The sequence below is a fragment of the Gavialis gangeticus genome, unplaced genomic scaffold (assembly GCF_001723915.1).
Source record: "Gavialis gangeticus isolate Ggan-Ray unplaced genomic scaffold, GavGan_comp1, whole genome shotgun sequence".
Taxonomy (NCBI): domain Eukaryota; kingdom Metazoa; phylum Chordata; order Crocodylia; family Gavialidae; genus Gavialis; species Gavialis gangeticus.
Window position 1 is genome coordinate 16,534,359 of NW_017729006.1, and position 14,770 is coordinate 16,549,128.

The 14,770-nt window shown below is 39.6% G+C and overlaps 1 protein-coding gene across 1 annotated transcript; it reads right to left on the reverse strand.

Annotated features, from left to right (window-relative positions):
• Positions 1-6,864: 6,864 nt before the first annotated feature.
• On the reverse strand, positions 6,865-14,228 carry LOC109291978 (C-C chemokine receptor type 9-like). Its single transcript, XM_019509235.1, has 3 exons — positions 14,105-14,228; positions 11,435-11,495; positions 6,865-9,572 (listed from the first exon to the last, which is right to left on the reverse strand). Exons 2-3 carry the CDS (start codon positions 11,450-11,452, stop codon positions 8,442-8,444), a joined length of 1,149 nt encoding a protein of 382 aa, XP_019364780.1. The 5' UTR covers positions 11,453-11,495; positions 14,105-14,228; the 3' UTR covers positions 6,865-8,441.
• Between the last annotated feature and the right edge of the window lie 542 nt (positions 14,229-14,770).

Here is a 14,770-nt window from a genome sequence, read left to right on the forward strand (position 1 = left end):
TAGATATGTGCTCAAAAGCTTTAAATCAGTTCTTTTATGAACTCAAAATCCCCTGTAATAGATATAAGAAAAAAGACTCATTTTAATCCAGGGTGAAACTAAATGAAAAGGGTACAGTCTAGTGCTTTTGTAGTCAAGAAACTTTTGTATCCAAGAAAGTACACATAACAGGCAACATAAGTGATTGGGATATCAAGGTGGGGTATCAGGGTGATGTGCTACATGATTCTTTCCTCCCTGAGTTCACCCTTTTTTTTAGGCATAGAATAAAACTTAATTGCTTTTTTTTTCAAAATTTGGCAGTGTTCCTTTACATTTCTCTAAACATTATTGCAAATTGGTTCATGAAAATGTCTCACGTGGAAGAGTTTGCAGATTTAAACTATGGTAAATGTGTAAAGATACTATGCACAGCTGCTGCTTTGTGTTTCAAAACTGAACTTGCACTACAGCTCTAACAATCCTCAATTGTAGCTTGTTCAGAACCATCCTTTGCTCGTGACTGCCAAAGAATTGCACAGTGAATTTGCACCAAACTTCAATTTATCTTTCGCAGGAAAATAAAGATTTCCATGTATTGAAGTCTGTACATTTATGGGGATGTAGATGGCTGTGTACTGGAATGTGGATGCTTTTTTTTAACTCAGGAATTAAATAAAAATCGGTCTACTTTAAAAATGAACCTCCTTTTTTGCTTATAGGTACAATTTTGTCTCAAAGATGAGAAAATTTTGAATACTAGACCATTTGACTTTACGCAAGGAAAAAGATCTTAAATAGTTTGAAAAATTAATCTTGTTTGTGTTGCTCTTGTCCTGATAAAGTAACAAGAGTTCAGTTTACCTCTGCATGGTGGTTAAAACATAGACTGTGCACAGAGGTGAATTTCTCCCATAACAAATGTCATGAATCTCATTCTTCCATGAATACAGAGTCCCCTGTTCCTGTATAAGCACCAGAGTAGTAGCCTGCTTCTCAAAAGGGCTGAATATATATATTTGAAGTGTATCTACCGTTAAAATGTTTTGAAAATCAATACTATAGAATTTGAGGCTGGTAGTGGCGATGCCCAAATATGGAAGGAAGAACTTAACTTTAGGCACCCAAGTATGAAAATCCTGGCTTTATCTCATAGCAGTGGTTTTCAACCTTTTTTCATTTGTGAACCCCTAATAACTTTGGAATGGGGGTACAGACTGCCATGAATGCCGCATGCCCCCAGAGGCTGGGGGGTACGGTGAGCTCCTGCAGGCGGTGGCAGCTCTGTCAGGGGCAGGAGCATGGCGGAGGCAAGCAGGGAGCTGCCACAGGCAACCTCAGCGCTGTTGGCGGGGGGGGGTAGCAAGACCAACCAGTGGTCAGCAACCACCTGCAAACATCACCGGCAGTGGCGGCAGCAGTGGGCAGCGATCACAGATGCCACTGGCAGTGTTGGCAGCAAGAGGGGGGTGGCAAGTGGCGATGGAGGCGCAGACCCCATTGAATTGTAAGTGTGGGCATTTACATACTTTTGATTGATCATGGTAGTCTTTCATGGACCCCCTAGACACAGTCTGAGGACCCCCAGGGGTCTGCAGACCACAGATTGAAAACCTGTCCTATAGTGAAATAATAGTGGAGAAGATCAGTAAGGTACTGCTGGGGCCATCAGTGGGCATGAAAAAAACCCAGTGTTCTGGTTGAAATGGCTGAAAAGAAACAGCATCACCCAAAATAGCAATACATCCTAAAATGACTGTGGATGGGATGGACAACTGCTGCTCTCCTAAAATATTCTCCTGCTTCCACCAGGGAATCTGTACACCTGGCAGGGTAAGTGAGCAAACCACGCAGCTGGGGTCTCAAACTTCCTGTGAGAGGTGAGTTTCTGCTAAGGAAATAGAATCATGGAAATGTAGGACTGGAAGGTACCTCTGGAGGTCATCTAGTTCAACTCCCTACCTGAAGAAGGGTCATCGCTATCCAAACCATCCCATATAAATACTTGTCTATCTGAATACTAAACCTATAATCAACCCTGTCACACAACCACAAGAGACAGCACTTTAACCTGCCACAGGTAAAGCAGAGAACAACAGCAGCTAGTGTCATGCTGCTACAAATGTTGTTAACATAAGCTCAAGAGATCCAAAGAAGAGGACCATGCTCCCCACTGCAGAGGAAGGCAGAACCACCCCCCACAAAGGCAGCAGTGAGCAAGGCTGGGGTGGGAAGGTGGGGGGGGAAGGGAGAGGAGGTGCTGCTGGGCACAGAGGGGAAGTGAGATGGGAAATCTTACCTGATTTAGAGACTTTAAAAAGTCCCCAGCTGCTGCTCCTACCATGTTGTCAATTGAAGAGGAGAATGTCTGCTTCCTCTGCACCCCCTCTGCACCCCCTCTGGGTAGGCACCAAATTCACCAGTGGTGATGCCCACTTTTTGCATAGTAATATAATAGTGAGAGGTGGTTAGAGCACTCATTTAGGTAGTGGGACACCTGTGCTCTAGGACCTTTCCAGCATGAGGCGATTCAGCTTTCATATGTCCCCCATGAATGCCTTCTTTATTGGGCTAAAGAGTCAGGCTCCCTCCTGCTTGCTCCCCCCTCTATCCCGATCACTCTCATCTTCCTGCCTGGCTCATGACCCAGCTTCTGTAGAAGCGGAGGGTGCCATAGACAGACTATAGCTTGGTCATTGGAGCATTCTCCTGAAAGCAGGTATGTGGGCTTGGCATGTTGAGGGTGGCCTAGAAGTTTCCTTAGCCTCCTGTACTCCACAGCCTAGGTGAGCACTGCAACTACAAGGCTACTCTAAAATATGGGTTCCCCGCTATGTTCTTGAATTCATTGACTGAAATCATTGCTGCTGGGATGGATTAGTCATGCTCTGCAGGCACTTAAGGAATTGTGTCTCTATTGGGAGTTAGGGGGAGTTTGGCTTCCTCCCTAGTTCTGATCTAGATCACAATAGAAGCTAGGTACTTGGTTGCTTGAATAGGATTGCTTTTGAGCAGGTGCAGAGGCATGAGTTCAGGCAAGTAGGGATCTTCCTAGCCCAAAAGGCAGATGCGTAATAAATTTAGGTGTCCAAGGAGATTTGCTGATGCTGGAGTACAGTTGCATCACTTTTTATGACCTAGTTGCCTAAGCATTGCCTGAATTGCTTTTGGGTGTCTAGTTTGCAGATCAGGATTCTGGCCCTTGGTTCTTACTCAATCCTCTCCCCCCAAAAGACCCACTGAGATTTAATCAAAGCTCAGCTGGGGACTTGGTGATATGGCACAGTTATTACAAAATATGTTGTGAAAATTCCAAAGACAAACAGACTTTCTAAGCTCTTGTGCGCAGTATTAGGGGCCTCTACCCCATCACTGTAGGAGAGATGGAGCCAGGAATCAACTGTCTAGCTCAAACCTTCTGCACAAACATAGTGGCAGAGGGCCCTTAAATAAAATGACTGCCCGCCCCATGTGTGGCCAGCACAGTGTAGCTAGTAGTTGACAGGTCTGGGGCAGAAATAGTGGGTCAGTTGACCCAGAGAAAGGCATGTAAGCCCAGGGCCTGAGGCAAGGGGAGCAATCTGGCCCTGCAATCTGACCTTGTAGGTTGTACGAAGCAGAGCTCCAGAGAGGAGTGGGGCCTGACTGGACAAGGAGGAAGGACTCCAGGCTACAGGGCAGCTGTAGGAAGACCCTCTACTACCAAGCAGCTGAAGTATTTGGGGTCTTTGTGTTGTAGCCTGTTGCCATGGCACAGTGTTAACCGAGGGTGGGGAACCTTTTGTTTGAGAGCAGATGCTCATACCGTTTTTGGTTGTGTTTAAATATCAGAGGATAGGCTTGTGGTTGTGGGGGCAGAGGAGGCCACCAAGAAGGATGCCAAGTGCACCTCAGGTCCTAGCCTAGCACTGCTGTTAGCAGAAAGACAGCAATGCCAAGAGCCCTCCAGTGTAAGACCAGAGGTTGAGGGACCCAGAGCCCACAAGGACATGGTTGGAGCTGGGTCACAGGAGCCTCTGGTCCTGAGACAGCAGACCTCAGGCAGAAGGGCCCAGCCAGAGGCCAAGGCCAGAGTGCTTCAGCTGAAACAAGGGCCTAGAACTTAAAGCAATGCCCCTGCCCTCCAGGGGCAGCCTCCCTGTCCAATCATAACATCAAGACATGGCAGGAGAGACAACAGGGTGGGACCCTGAGAGGCCAGAGGGGGTGAGCAAGGCAGGATCCAGGTGGCCTTCAGGGGTGGCTTTGCTGCCCCAGGTACGGACCTGCTACAATCCAAATTAGAGCTTAATCATGTAGTCTGGAATCTAGTTAGACTGTTCCGTTAACCTAACCGTACAATTATTCATATGAGAATATAAAGCTTTCCAAAAAATGACTCATAAGCCAGGGTGCATGACCAGGTCACAACCTTTCTATATGAGAAACCGTGAGAAAATTCAGATTAGTTTCAGAACACTGAAGAAGTGTCACGTCTTAATTAAAACCCAAAATGTGTTATACCAAACAACCACACAGTAAAGACTATATTTATCAGGAGGAAGTCTAAACACTTCAAAGTGATAAGGAAAAGTAATAATGAAAGCAGGAAGCACAGGTCTGGGGTATTCTGGAGAGCAGTGTTTCACTTTTTCCCACATAAAGAGATATTATGAAGAACCATGATCAAGAGCTCCTCTTCTCCAAACTGTTAATTTTTTTTTGAGGCTTGGTCTACTGGTCTACATTTTTTTACTTGACAGATGTTAATGTGGTTTACTCGGTGTTTGAAGACCATGTGCTCCTTTCTGATTCTAATGTAAAGATTCCATTTCAGCAACGAAAATGAGTTGTGTACTGCCACAGGTGAGCTAAAAAAGAAATATAGGCAGTGCCCTGCTCAGAAAGATGATTCTATGGACTGCCGGATGGATCTGGGTCTGGAGTTTTCAGCAAAAGCCTTTTGGCCTGTACTTCATCAGCGACTAAGGTTTGTATATTCATTCTTCAAGCTTAGCGTTTGAGAAGGAAGTGTGCAGAGGAAGTAAAATATTTAATGAGAAAGGAATGGTGTTATGAGCCCTGCTATTTCCTACTCCTCACTTCTGAATCTGTAAGTAAGTCTGGAAGGGAATTTAAAAAGAACTTGCTCAAAATCTTGATGCCTATTTAAAAAAATCATTAGAATTATGATGAAAATGTTTTTGGATAGGAAAATGTGTTCAGAGTTTGGAAAAGCTCAACAATGTGTCAGTTACGAGCTTTATTCTAAGTTCCAGTGCAAAAGCCGTCTCTCTGTTTGATGTGGTCTGAAGTCTTAATGTTCAGAGACTGCTTTGTGCTCAGCACTCCAGCCTGGTGTCAAGGATCCTCAGTTCTCATCGACATCAGTGATCACTGAGGACACTCAGAGCACCCTAGAAAAGCTCAGCACTTTCAGGGATGCCTTTTTACTAGATAAGACAGTACACCTTGAAGGGTTGGATAAATAGGCATATTTATTTATTAATAAACTTTATTTATCAACTATAATGTATAATTTATACATAATTACAAATTATAAAAATGCATTAAATTATTCTAAAGTATGCATTACTATACCTATTAATTATTATAATTTATTCTAAATGTTTATAAATTATAATTGGTAAAATACATATAAAAAGCTCAGCACTTTTATATAAAAAGCTCAGCACTTACGTATAAAAAGCTCAGCACTTTTCACAGTCGATCCTTATAGATTGGATAAATAGGCGTCTTTATTTTTTGTTTCTTCTGTTTGTAGTTTGGGTGTTCTACTTGCAAGAGTGCTCTGTGCATTAGCCCTGTCTCTGCTTTCCCCTTCAGAGCCTTGTACTTCTCACTTACTGTAAATTGTTATCTTGCCATTTGAAGACTACATTTTTTCAAAGCAATTTCTAATCACTATTATCAAAATTGCACATCCATGCTCATTTTCATACAAGTTTGCAGATGGGGGCGGTCACTGTACATCTTACTGCCTGACCTGTACACACAAATCCGGTTTTGGTATAGGAATAGGGGGTTTGTGGGAAAATTTCACTCAGAATTGAGGCTGTGTGGAAATATTGTTCTTAATTGTGTCCTGGATAACCGTTCTATCTTGGCTGCTTAATAAAAATAACCACAGGATGATATATTTTTACAGAATATGTTATTGTGCATAATAGAAAGCAGAGTGCCAGTTAGAAAAAATAATTATTTTTTTTTTAAATAAAAAGTGATACTTATATATCAGATTTTTATTTAAATTTATATTTAATTTTAACCCCTATGAAGAATTGAATTAATTTAAAATTATAGCAAATTTAAGGTAAGACCTAACCTCATTATGCAAATAATTTTAATTTTAGAAGTAATAATAATAAGCAGTACTTGTTTATGGCTGAAGTTTTAAAGAAAGTCAGACCACTGAAGTGGTGGACATCTCTGGCTAAGCACATGGAACCAGTGTATGTTAAAGTGCTAAACCGGCTTCACAGAAAAAGCTTTTTCATAGGTGCTGAGGGAACTGTTTTTCACATTTAAATGTATTCAATTAATTTGAAATTAAAAACAGTTTGGGAGCTGGAAAAGCAAGAAATCTTATTTCCTGCTTCTAATATACAGGTGAGGGCTGAGTGTAAGCAGATAAGCTCTACTAGTTCTACAATTTTGAAAGAGATGGAGACCAGAAACAATAAGTTAAATTCTTTAATTACAATAATGTTTTGCTGAATTCCAATTTTGATCCAAACAGAGCTTGATGGAATCATGAATAAAAAAAAATCATTTAATAAGAAAGAAGGAAAGACTTTGATCATTTTCTAACACGATGAAAAAATGTACAATTTTAAAAACCTAAAGGTATGTTAAGCAAAATAACTATATAAAATATGCATAGATTTAGTGTATCCTCATGCTTAGCAGTGGTAACTTAAAAAACTATATTTATTAACCTCTTTTAATATTTGCCAGCCAATGAGTACTATTTAAGGAAATAAAAGTACAACGCTAAATTTGACAATTTAAGTTCATTTTTTGCTGATTTGAATCACAATCAAAATTGTCAGTTTACATTTCTGATTTAAATGAGTCCAAACTGGTAAAGAACAAGCTGGGCACCACTTCTGCTTGTAACTCAAAGGTAGGGACGATAATCCTGCTGCTAAGGCGCAGAACTGAGAGACAGGAGCCGTAGCTTTTATTCCTCACTCTGTCACAGACACCTTGCATAACTGGTGTCATATTTTTTTAATGCTTCTAAAGTGCTTTGACATACTAGGATAGAAGCAGCTGTGTAAGTGCAGGGTATTATTATAGACTTATGTGATCCCAAGTGATCTGAAGGGAAAAGTCTTTCTTGCAGGTTCCACTCATTTCCACTGTCTGCCATATAAAGTCCAGGTTGGATATAATTTTTTAACCATTTTATTATGCTCAGTAATTATCCTTATTACCACTGATTCATTCAGGCATCAGTTTGTCCACCATTCCAGCATTACTAGGGCTGTTCAGTTTGAAAAGCAAATCCCACATTGACAGAAAATTACTAAGTATCTCTCAAAAAGATTACTCTAAGTTGTAAGGTTTATTAATATACCAGGCAAGCTTCTAATAACAAAATATGATATGTTGTATGATATGAGCTGTACCTATAATTTCACTTCAAAATCAAATAACTAAATTAAGAATAAAAAATAGCTTATTTTTACAAAGATTACCTTGAAAATGCAAAATCTAACAGGGAAAGACCATATGTTATTCTGATAATATAATGGCTTTTGCAACTAGTACAGATATTTATCTGCATATACTAAAATTACTTACAAAGAAGAAAGACTGAAGAAAAACACATGCTGATAGCCAAATTCTGTTCTCCTTCATACTGGGGTAAATCTACACCACTTACAGTAAAGTGGACTATGAATCCCTGTAACTCATGGAGGCAAACGAGAGATGCAGGCCCAGATTTTTTTTTGCTTAGTCAACATGGACCTGAATTGTGTCATAGGTAGCCATCACATTTCTTCTATGCCTCTTGTTGGAGATGAGCAGATCATCTCAAGTCACTTGCTTGTTGAGCGTGCTCATTGGGACAGATGGGTTATTTACAACGGTAACAAAGATACTTTTATCTCCTCTCTCATTTATCAGTTCTTCTTACAATCAGCATCATCACTACTTCCCTGTCCGTCAATGGTTTCACTTCCCTTCAGCCAAAAGCCCACAGCTTGATCTGTCAGCATACTGAGCTCTTGTGATCAGGAGAAATGCTGGACACCCTCAAGTCTCACAGACTTCTCTGAGAGTTAAGACTGCTCAGCATTTGCAGGATCAAACTCTGGCTGAGATTGCTAATTCAATCTGTTGAAAAGGTCTTTTTCTCTCATAGTGCAAGAATTATGTAAAAAGGCTAAATCTGATATCTTTCATGATGGCTAGAGTCTCTCTGCTTCCTATAGGAGACAGGCAGATGCAAATTAGAGCTCCAGCTGAGTGCTGTCTGTAAAAGGACCTCTGATTTTTAATCCCCCAACCATTGTAGATGACCACACTGAGCTCCGTTCTTGGCTATCCCATGGGGAGGCAAAATTCTCCTTGCTCTTACTGCTGCAGTGAGCTGCATTTGTCAGAATTTTAATGAGAGCATTACGGAATCTCTGCCCAACAAACACATAAAGGGCAGGGTTGAGGCAGGTGTGAAAGAAAGCGATGATCTGCGTTATCTGAAATCCAATGTCCATGGCATCCGCAGTTCTGCAGTCATATCTGACCATGGTATATGTATGAATGGTTTTGACCATCAAAACAATATTGTAGGGAAACTGAGAGAGGAGGAAAACTGTGATGATGATGGCAATGATTTTCAATGATTTGCGTTTTTGGGATTTTTTGGTTTGACGAAGGGTACGGATTATAAGAGCATAACAAACAACCATGACAAGAAAGGGAAGTAAGAACCCTATTGTCATTTTCAAAGACAGGAGAATAACTTTGATGGATGTGTTAAGAGTGGTGGGGTACATCATTTTGCATGTAGTTATATCACTGACTTGCTTAACTTTACTGTATACAATTTCTGGGATGCACAAACCTATCGCAGTCAGCCAGACAACAAAGCAAATAAGTTTGCTGCGGAAGAGCCTCTTTCGTCTAGAGTTCTTTGCTTTCATTGCCTGTACAATTGTAATGTACCGGTCAATACTAACGCACATCAGAAACAGCATGCAGCTGTAAAAGTTGATCTTATACATACTATTGACAATTTTACACATAACATTCTTAAAGATCCAGCCATCTAAAGCTGCTTTTGCCCAGAAAGGGAGCGTTGAGAGGAGAAGTAGATCAGCAATGGCCAAGTGCAATAGGTATCTGTCAGTCATGCTCTTCCTGAACCTGTGTTTGCAGTAGACAAGGATAACTAAGGCATTTCCTAATGTGCCCAAAGAGAACACAAGGCAGAAAAATGTTGGCAAGAAAGTCTTAGCAAATTCCATGATATTACTCTTTTCACAATAGGTGTCTGTGTCGTTGAAGATGTTGTTGTCTGGAGGCATCATAGAAGCGGAATTCATGTGATAATGCAGACTAGCTGTGTCATTTTGTGTGGCCTGCAATGGAACAGCAGATTAGCTTTGTGCTGAAGGAATAGTTAATTAGGAACAGTGAAATTGATATTTTATACCAATCATCTAGGAAAATTTCCATAACCAGAAATAGGAAACCAAATACCCTGCTTTGGCCATAGATTAAAGTAATACCCAATAATCCATGATACTTCTTAGTCTAGATAAGTAATTCTCAGTCAGGGTGTCACAGCACCCTGCAGTGCCACAAGATCCATTCAAGAGTGCTGTAAGGTGCCATGCAATGTTAGGACCGTTAGGTGTGCACATATGATTTACAAGAGAGATCCAGAGGTTTCAAACAGGAATTCATAGTATTAAAATATAAATTAATATTAAATATTCTGGCCTGTTGTAGTTTTTTCAAGTAACAGAAGAATTGCTGTATCATTTTTCTGTACTCAAAAAACAAGTGAAAGCTGAGAGCTGGCATTTCCCAAGGGAAGCCTCAAGTCTAAAAACATTGAGAACCACTGGTCTAAGTAGTGAAGAGCAAGGGCCACCTAAAAAATAATATCCAAGCATCTTGAAATGTGCCTACACCCACAGTCTCAACTTTTCTCCAGTAAGAATCTCCCCATAAACCCAAAAGCTCAATTTTGGTCTTTCTCTTGAAAAAACAGTACAGCTGAAATGGCTGCTAGTATAAACTGGTATAGCCCCATCAGCTTCAACAGTTGTTTTTCTTTATACTAGGAGGGAATTTGGCCTACAGAAGATTTAGCTGCCTAATTCCAGTTGGGAGACTGTCAGCTACGGCAGGTTCTGTGAAAATCAGTGAGAACCTTTCTATAAAAGTCAATGGAAGCTGTATCCAACAATTGGCAGTGAATGTACTTTCCACTGTGCTGTCATAGTTTCCGAATTGATCGTGGGATGCCAAAAGTAGACAGCTACTTTTTACCCACAAGATATGTGTTTTTCTTCAACTTAGAATGCTTGTTTTTAACATGTGAGATGGTGTCAGATCCTACTGTGCAGTTAAAAAAACAAGTGATGTGCTATTGTATCTGTCTGCTCATCAGTGGGTAGATCAGTTGCATCATAAAGCTAAAAACCACAGTGTTAGCCATGGTGCCAAATGAAGTTTTCCCTATCATCTTTTCTGAGATCTTCAGAAAGGGATAATATAAAATAGTTTTGTATTACAACAAGGGCTCATAAAATTGCTGATCAGACAGTAAAACCTTTTAACCATTTGGTTAGTTAATTTGTTCATTATTTGGTTAGCTGATCCGGGCTAGGGACAGATATTACACACAAACCGGTTTAAGTGATCAGAAACTGGTTTAAACCTGTAAAAGAACAAATGTTCTGTGCACATAAACCAGTTTGAAAATGGCTGAAACCAGTTTGGGATAAACCTGTTTGAAAGTAGTATCACACTTAACTGATTTGCCTCGAACTGATTTATGCAATGTCTGTCCCAGACCCCTTCCTAGTTTAAGTTAAATGAGACTCCCCCAGCATCCTATCATGCTCTCTGGGCTGGGCAGGGCTCTCTGCTCCACAGCAGGGCTGGCCCCTCCCCTCTGCTCCCTGGCTGGAGCTCGGCACAGACTAACCTTCAGTTAGGTGATTCTACAGAAGTGCATTGTATAGGTATCTTCTTTACTCAGTAGGCAGATTAATGTACAGCCTCTGTTGGCTAAACCATATTACCAGTTTGTGTGACTATGGCTGGTGCGGTTGAGGGAAACATGTTTTAATGGACTTTTACTGCTAGTGTGGACCAGTTCCTTAATCAGCTCAATAGATTGTGTTACAGCCTAGGTCAAGACATTTGAAAGAGTGGAGGGAAAATGGGGTGGGGTGATATTATATGATAGAAATAGAAATGTACTCACTAAGCTAGTAAATGCCATCTTCAATTGGATCTTTATTCAGTCTTGAAGAAATCACTGTGAACTGAAGAGGAAGTAAGGAGGATAAAGAAATTATAAAATTCAAGATGTCAGGTAGGACCAAGACGAGTACAAAAAAAATAATTCAGTATTCTCACAAAGCTTTCCTAAATGAGTAGGTGGGTCAGATTCTTATTACTGAAGTCCTTTCAGAGCCACTGTGGTTACCTGAGCTACTAAACCAAACAGGATTTGAATCTGCAGTCTTGAGTTTGACACTTTCATTTTGCAAATGAAAAGCTCTTAAAAAGAAAAAAAATACCCCCTAAATATATTAATGTTCGCTTATGAGAATGCATTCTCTGTGTCCTTTTACGGCTTAGTTAGTTACATTTCAATTTTAATCAAATGTACAGTCCCTCACTTGTACATTTAATTATAAAAATTTAACTGAAACTATTGTGGTTTTCATAGAGCTTGTAGAAGTGAAAAAAATTCTCTTGAGAGTGTTTAGTCACTAACAGTGAAGGCAGGTGATTTTCCCTGACAGCCTGTAGTTTAAAAATGATTGTATATTCTGCACTACTTAATATCTGATTGTATGTGTTGCCTCTATGCAATGTCTTTTTGTCTTATAAGGTCTCATGTATATTTAGGTTTAACAATAATAGTTAACAACCATGAAGACCCATGAGCAGATAAAGCAGAAATTTATGTTTGCTGCTGTGATTGTAAGTTTTAAAGAGTCCTCTGTCTATACAATAAAGTGTGTTTAAAGTGTGTTTATGGTATGACCTTTTTTCAAAGAGAAGCAGGTGAAATGGTAAAATCTGTAATCACAGTGGTAAATAGTAGAAAGTATTTTTTCAAGGGGAAGTGATCAAAATTTATGTACCATTTTCCTGTAAAAATAGTGAAAGCCACATATTTTTAATATGTGCTAATTACTAATTGCTCTCCTGATATTAGTTGTGAAGAGCAACAATCCACTGCAATTTGCTGATGTACACTGTATTAGCATTATTTCTATGCTAGTATTTTTATGGACAAGGCAATTTTACATTAAGCAGTGTATTTTTAATATGCAATTATGCTTGTGTAGAAATGACCTAGTGATCTGAAATCTGTTATATTTGTACTTATTCAGTTCAGAAGTGAACATGTTAAAGCCTTTTTTAAAATAAAAAATAGGAGTCTAAAAACAAAAAAATCAGACATTTGGTTGGCTACACTTGGCTTCCCCATCCAAAATGATTTTTTTCTACACATACTAACTTGAAGACTCATCCTCATGCTTGTACTCATCAGGGAGCAACTTAAGAATATGGATTACTTAGAAGCAAAGTTTGCAAGACGGAGTCCTTTCCAATGCATATGCATATCATTTACAAAAAAAAGACAATAGCTTGGATAAATTTGGGTTTTAAATATATATATATGTGTGTGTTTGTGTGTGTGTAATATACACACACACACACACATATATATACATATATATGTATATGTGTGTGTAATAAAATAAAATATTATTTATATAAATAATTTTGGTTTTGTTTGGTTTTGCTTTTTTAAGACCCAAATATATATATACTCTATTAATTTTTAAACCCTGCTACAGAAATATGCACTATTATGCAGTTATCTGGAGTTCCAGGCAGAGAAATACATTAAATTTATCTGAATTCAATACTTCCTTATTATTACATATTATAATTATCATTGCAACATATCTTTTAGATATAATAGTCTATATAATTATACAAAATATAATATGTATATAATCTTTAGTGTGAAAATTGGAAACACCAGCCATGGCATTACTTAGGCTATAACTACAGCACAAGTTTCTATCTATATTTTAATATAAACTATTTTAAGAATTTTTTTGCCCATTTTATCTTTCAGTTTGATTTTTTCATACACCTTTCAGCTTGGGATATTATGAGAGGGAGGGTTTTTAGATACTTTTTTGGAATCGGGGCTCCTAATTTTTGTAATTGTCCATGTTTTTAGTGTCATCCTTTTTTAAAAAAAAAAAGTAAACTTTGTTTTTCTGAAGAGATACAGTTTGAAAGACAGAAATAGTCATTTGCAAAGTGCCAATCAACTAACTGAAAATGCCATTTATCCTTTTCACTTACCCTTTGTCATTAGCTGAGACAAAATTAAGTGCCAGGATCCCCATCTACTGCATTTTGTTTGTGCAAAGATCTAACTGGGATTCTCCAAAGCAACTTGCAACTGACAAAGTTACTTTCTTACCACAGGTTTTAATTTCACTCATGCTGTTGCAAATTAGTAGTTCTCCATTATAAGTGACTAACAAAATTTATCATTCCATTAAAATCATGTGCAGAAGTTTAAGGTCACTTGTGACTGTCTCCAGTGCTTGTGGTACCTTTTCCAAAATGCTACTATAAAACCTGTTGGATCACAGGGACTCTTTGCTGAGGTCATGAACAATTATTTATTTACAGTAAATATTTTTGTTCAAAGAAAATAGTAAAAGATACTTATAAGGAGTTGAACAAGTTAAACACTGAGTTACTGCTTACTGAGAAAGTGGTTTGTTCACAGATTTATTTCCATTGCCACAGCAACCTGCAGAAAAATCAGGCAGCAAGATCTCTGAACACACAGCAGGGAGAGAGTAAGAGAAAGGTGGGCACTTACCAGTGGTGGTAGCTCCTGACTGAGTTGGTCAGCCAGTTGCTGTAGTGGGGAGCACCAGCTGAGCTTGTCTCTTTGAGGGTCTAAGCAAGTCCTAGTAAGAACTTGGCTTTTTGTGTGGTATTCAACCTGGAGGATTGCTCGCAATCTGTGTTAGCTGTGGTTTGCATTAGCACTACAGAAAGTAAACCCCACCCAAGTGGTGTCGTCTTGATGTTTTCTACATTCTACCCAGTTGATTTTTTTTTTTTTGGGGGGGGGGGGAGTATGGGAGTGTAGCGGGGGGGCCTCTTTGGGGTCCATCTGCTGGTGACCTCGCCCACCTGTTATGGACCAACCACGCACCTTCTCTCCTGCCACGCCTTGTTGGTAATTAGTTAATGATGTAATTAAGCAGGAGGCTGCCCATTCCTGCCCTGATGCCAGAGGGCGCTATCTGTGGCTCCATTCCTCTCCTACACCACAGCCCAAGCCTCGCAGATGGTATCTGTAAATTCCTCTTTATGTTGGGGTCTAGGCCTGTGTGGGCCTACCACTTTTTTTCTCTCTAGCTAGGCCTGTCAGTCAAAAAACCCCCCCACTAATCAGGGTTTGACTCCCAGGCTCTAGCTCTCAAAAAAAACCCCCTCACTTGGGCTCCTGCCCCTCTGTGGTGCTGGGGTCAACTCA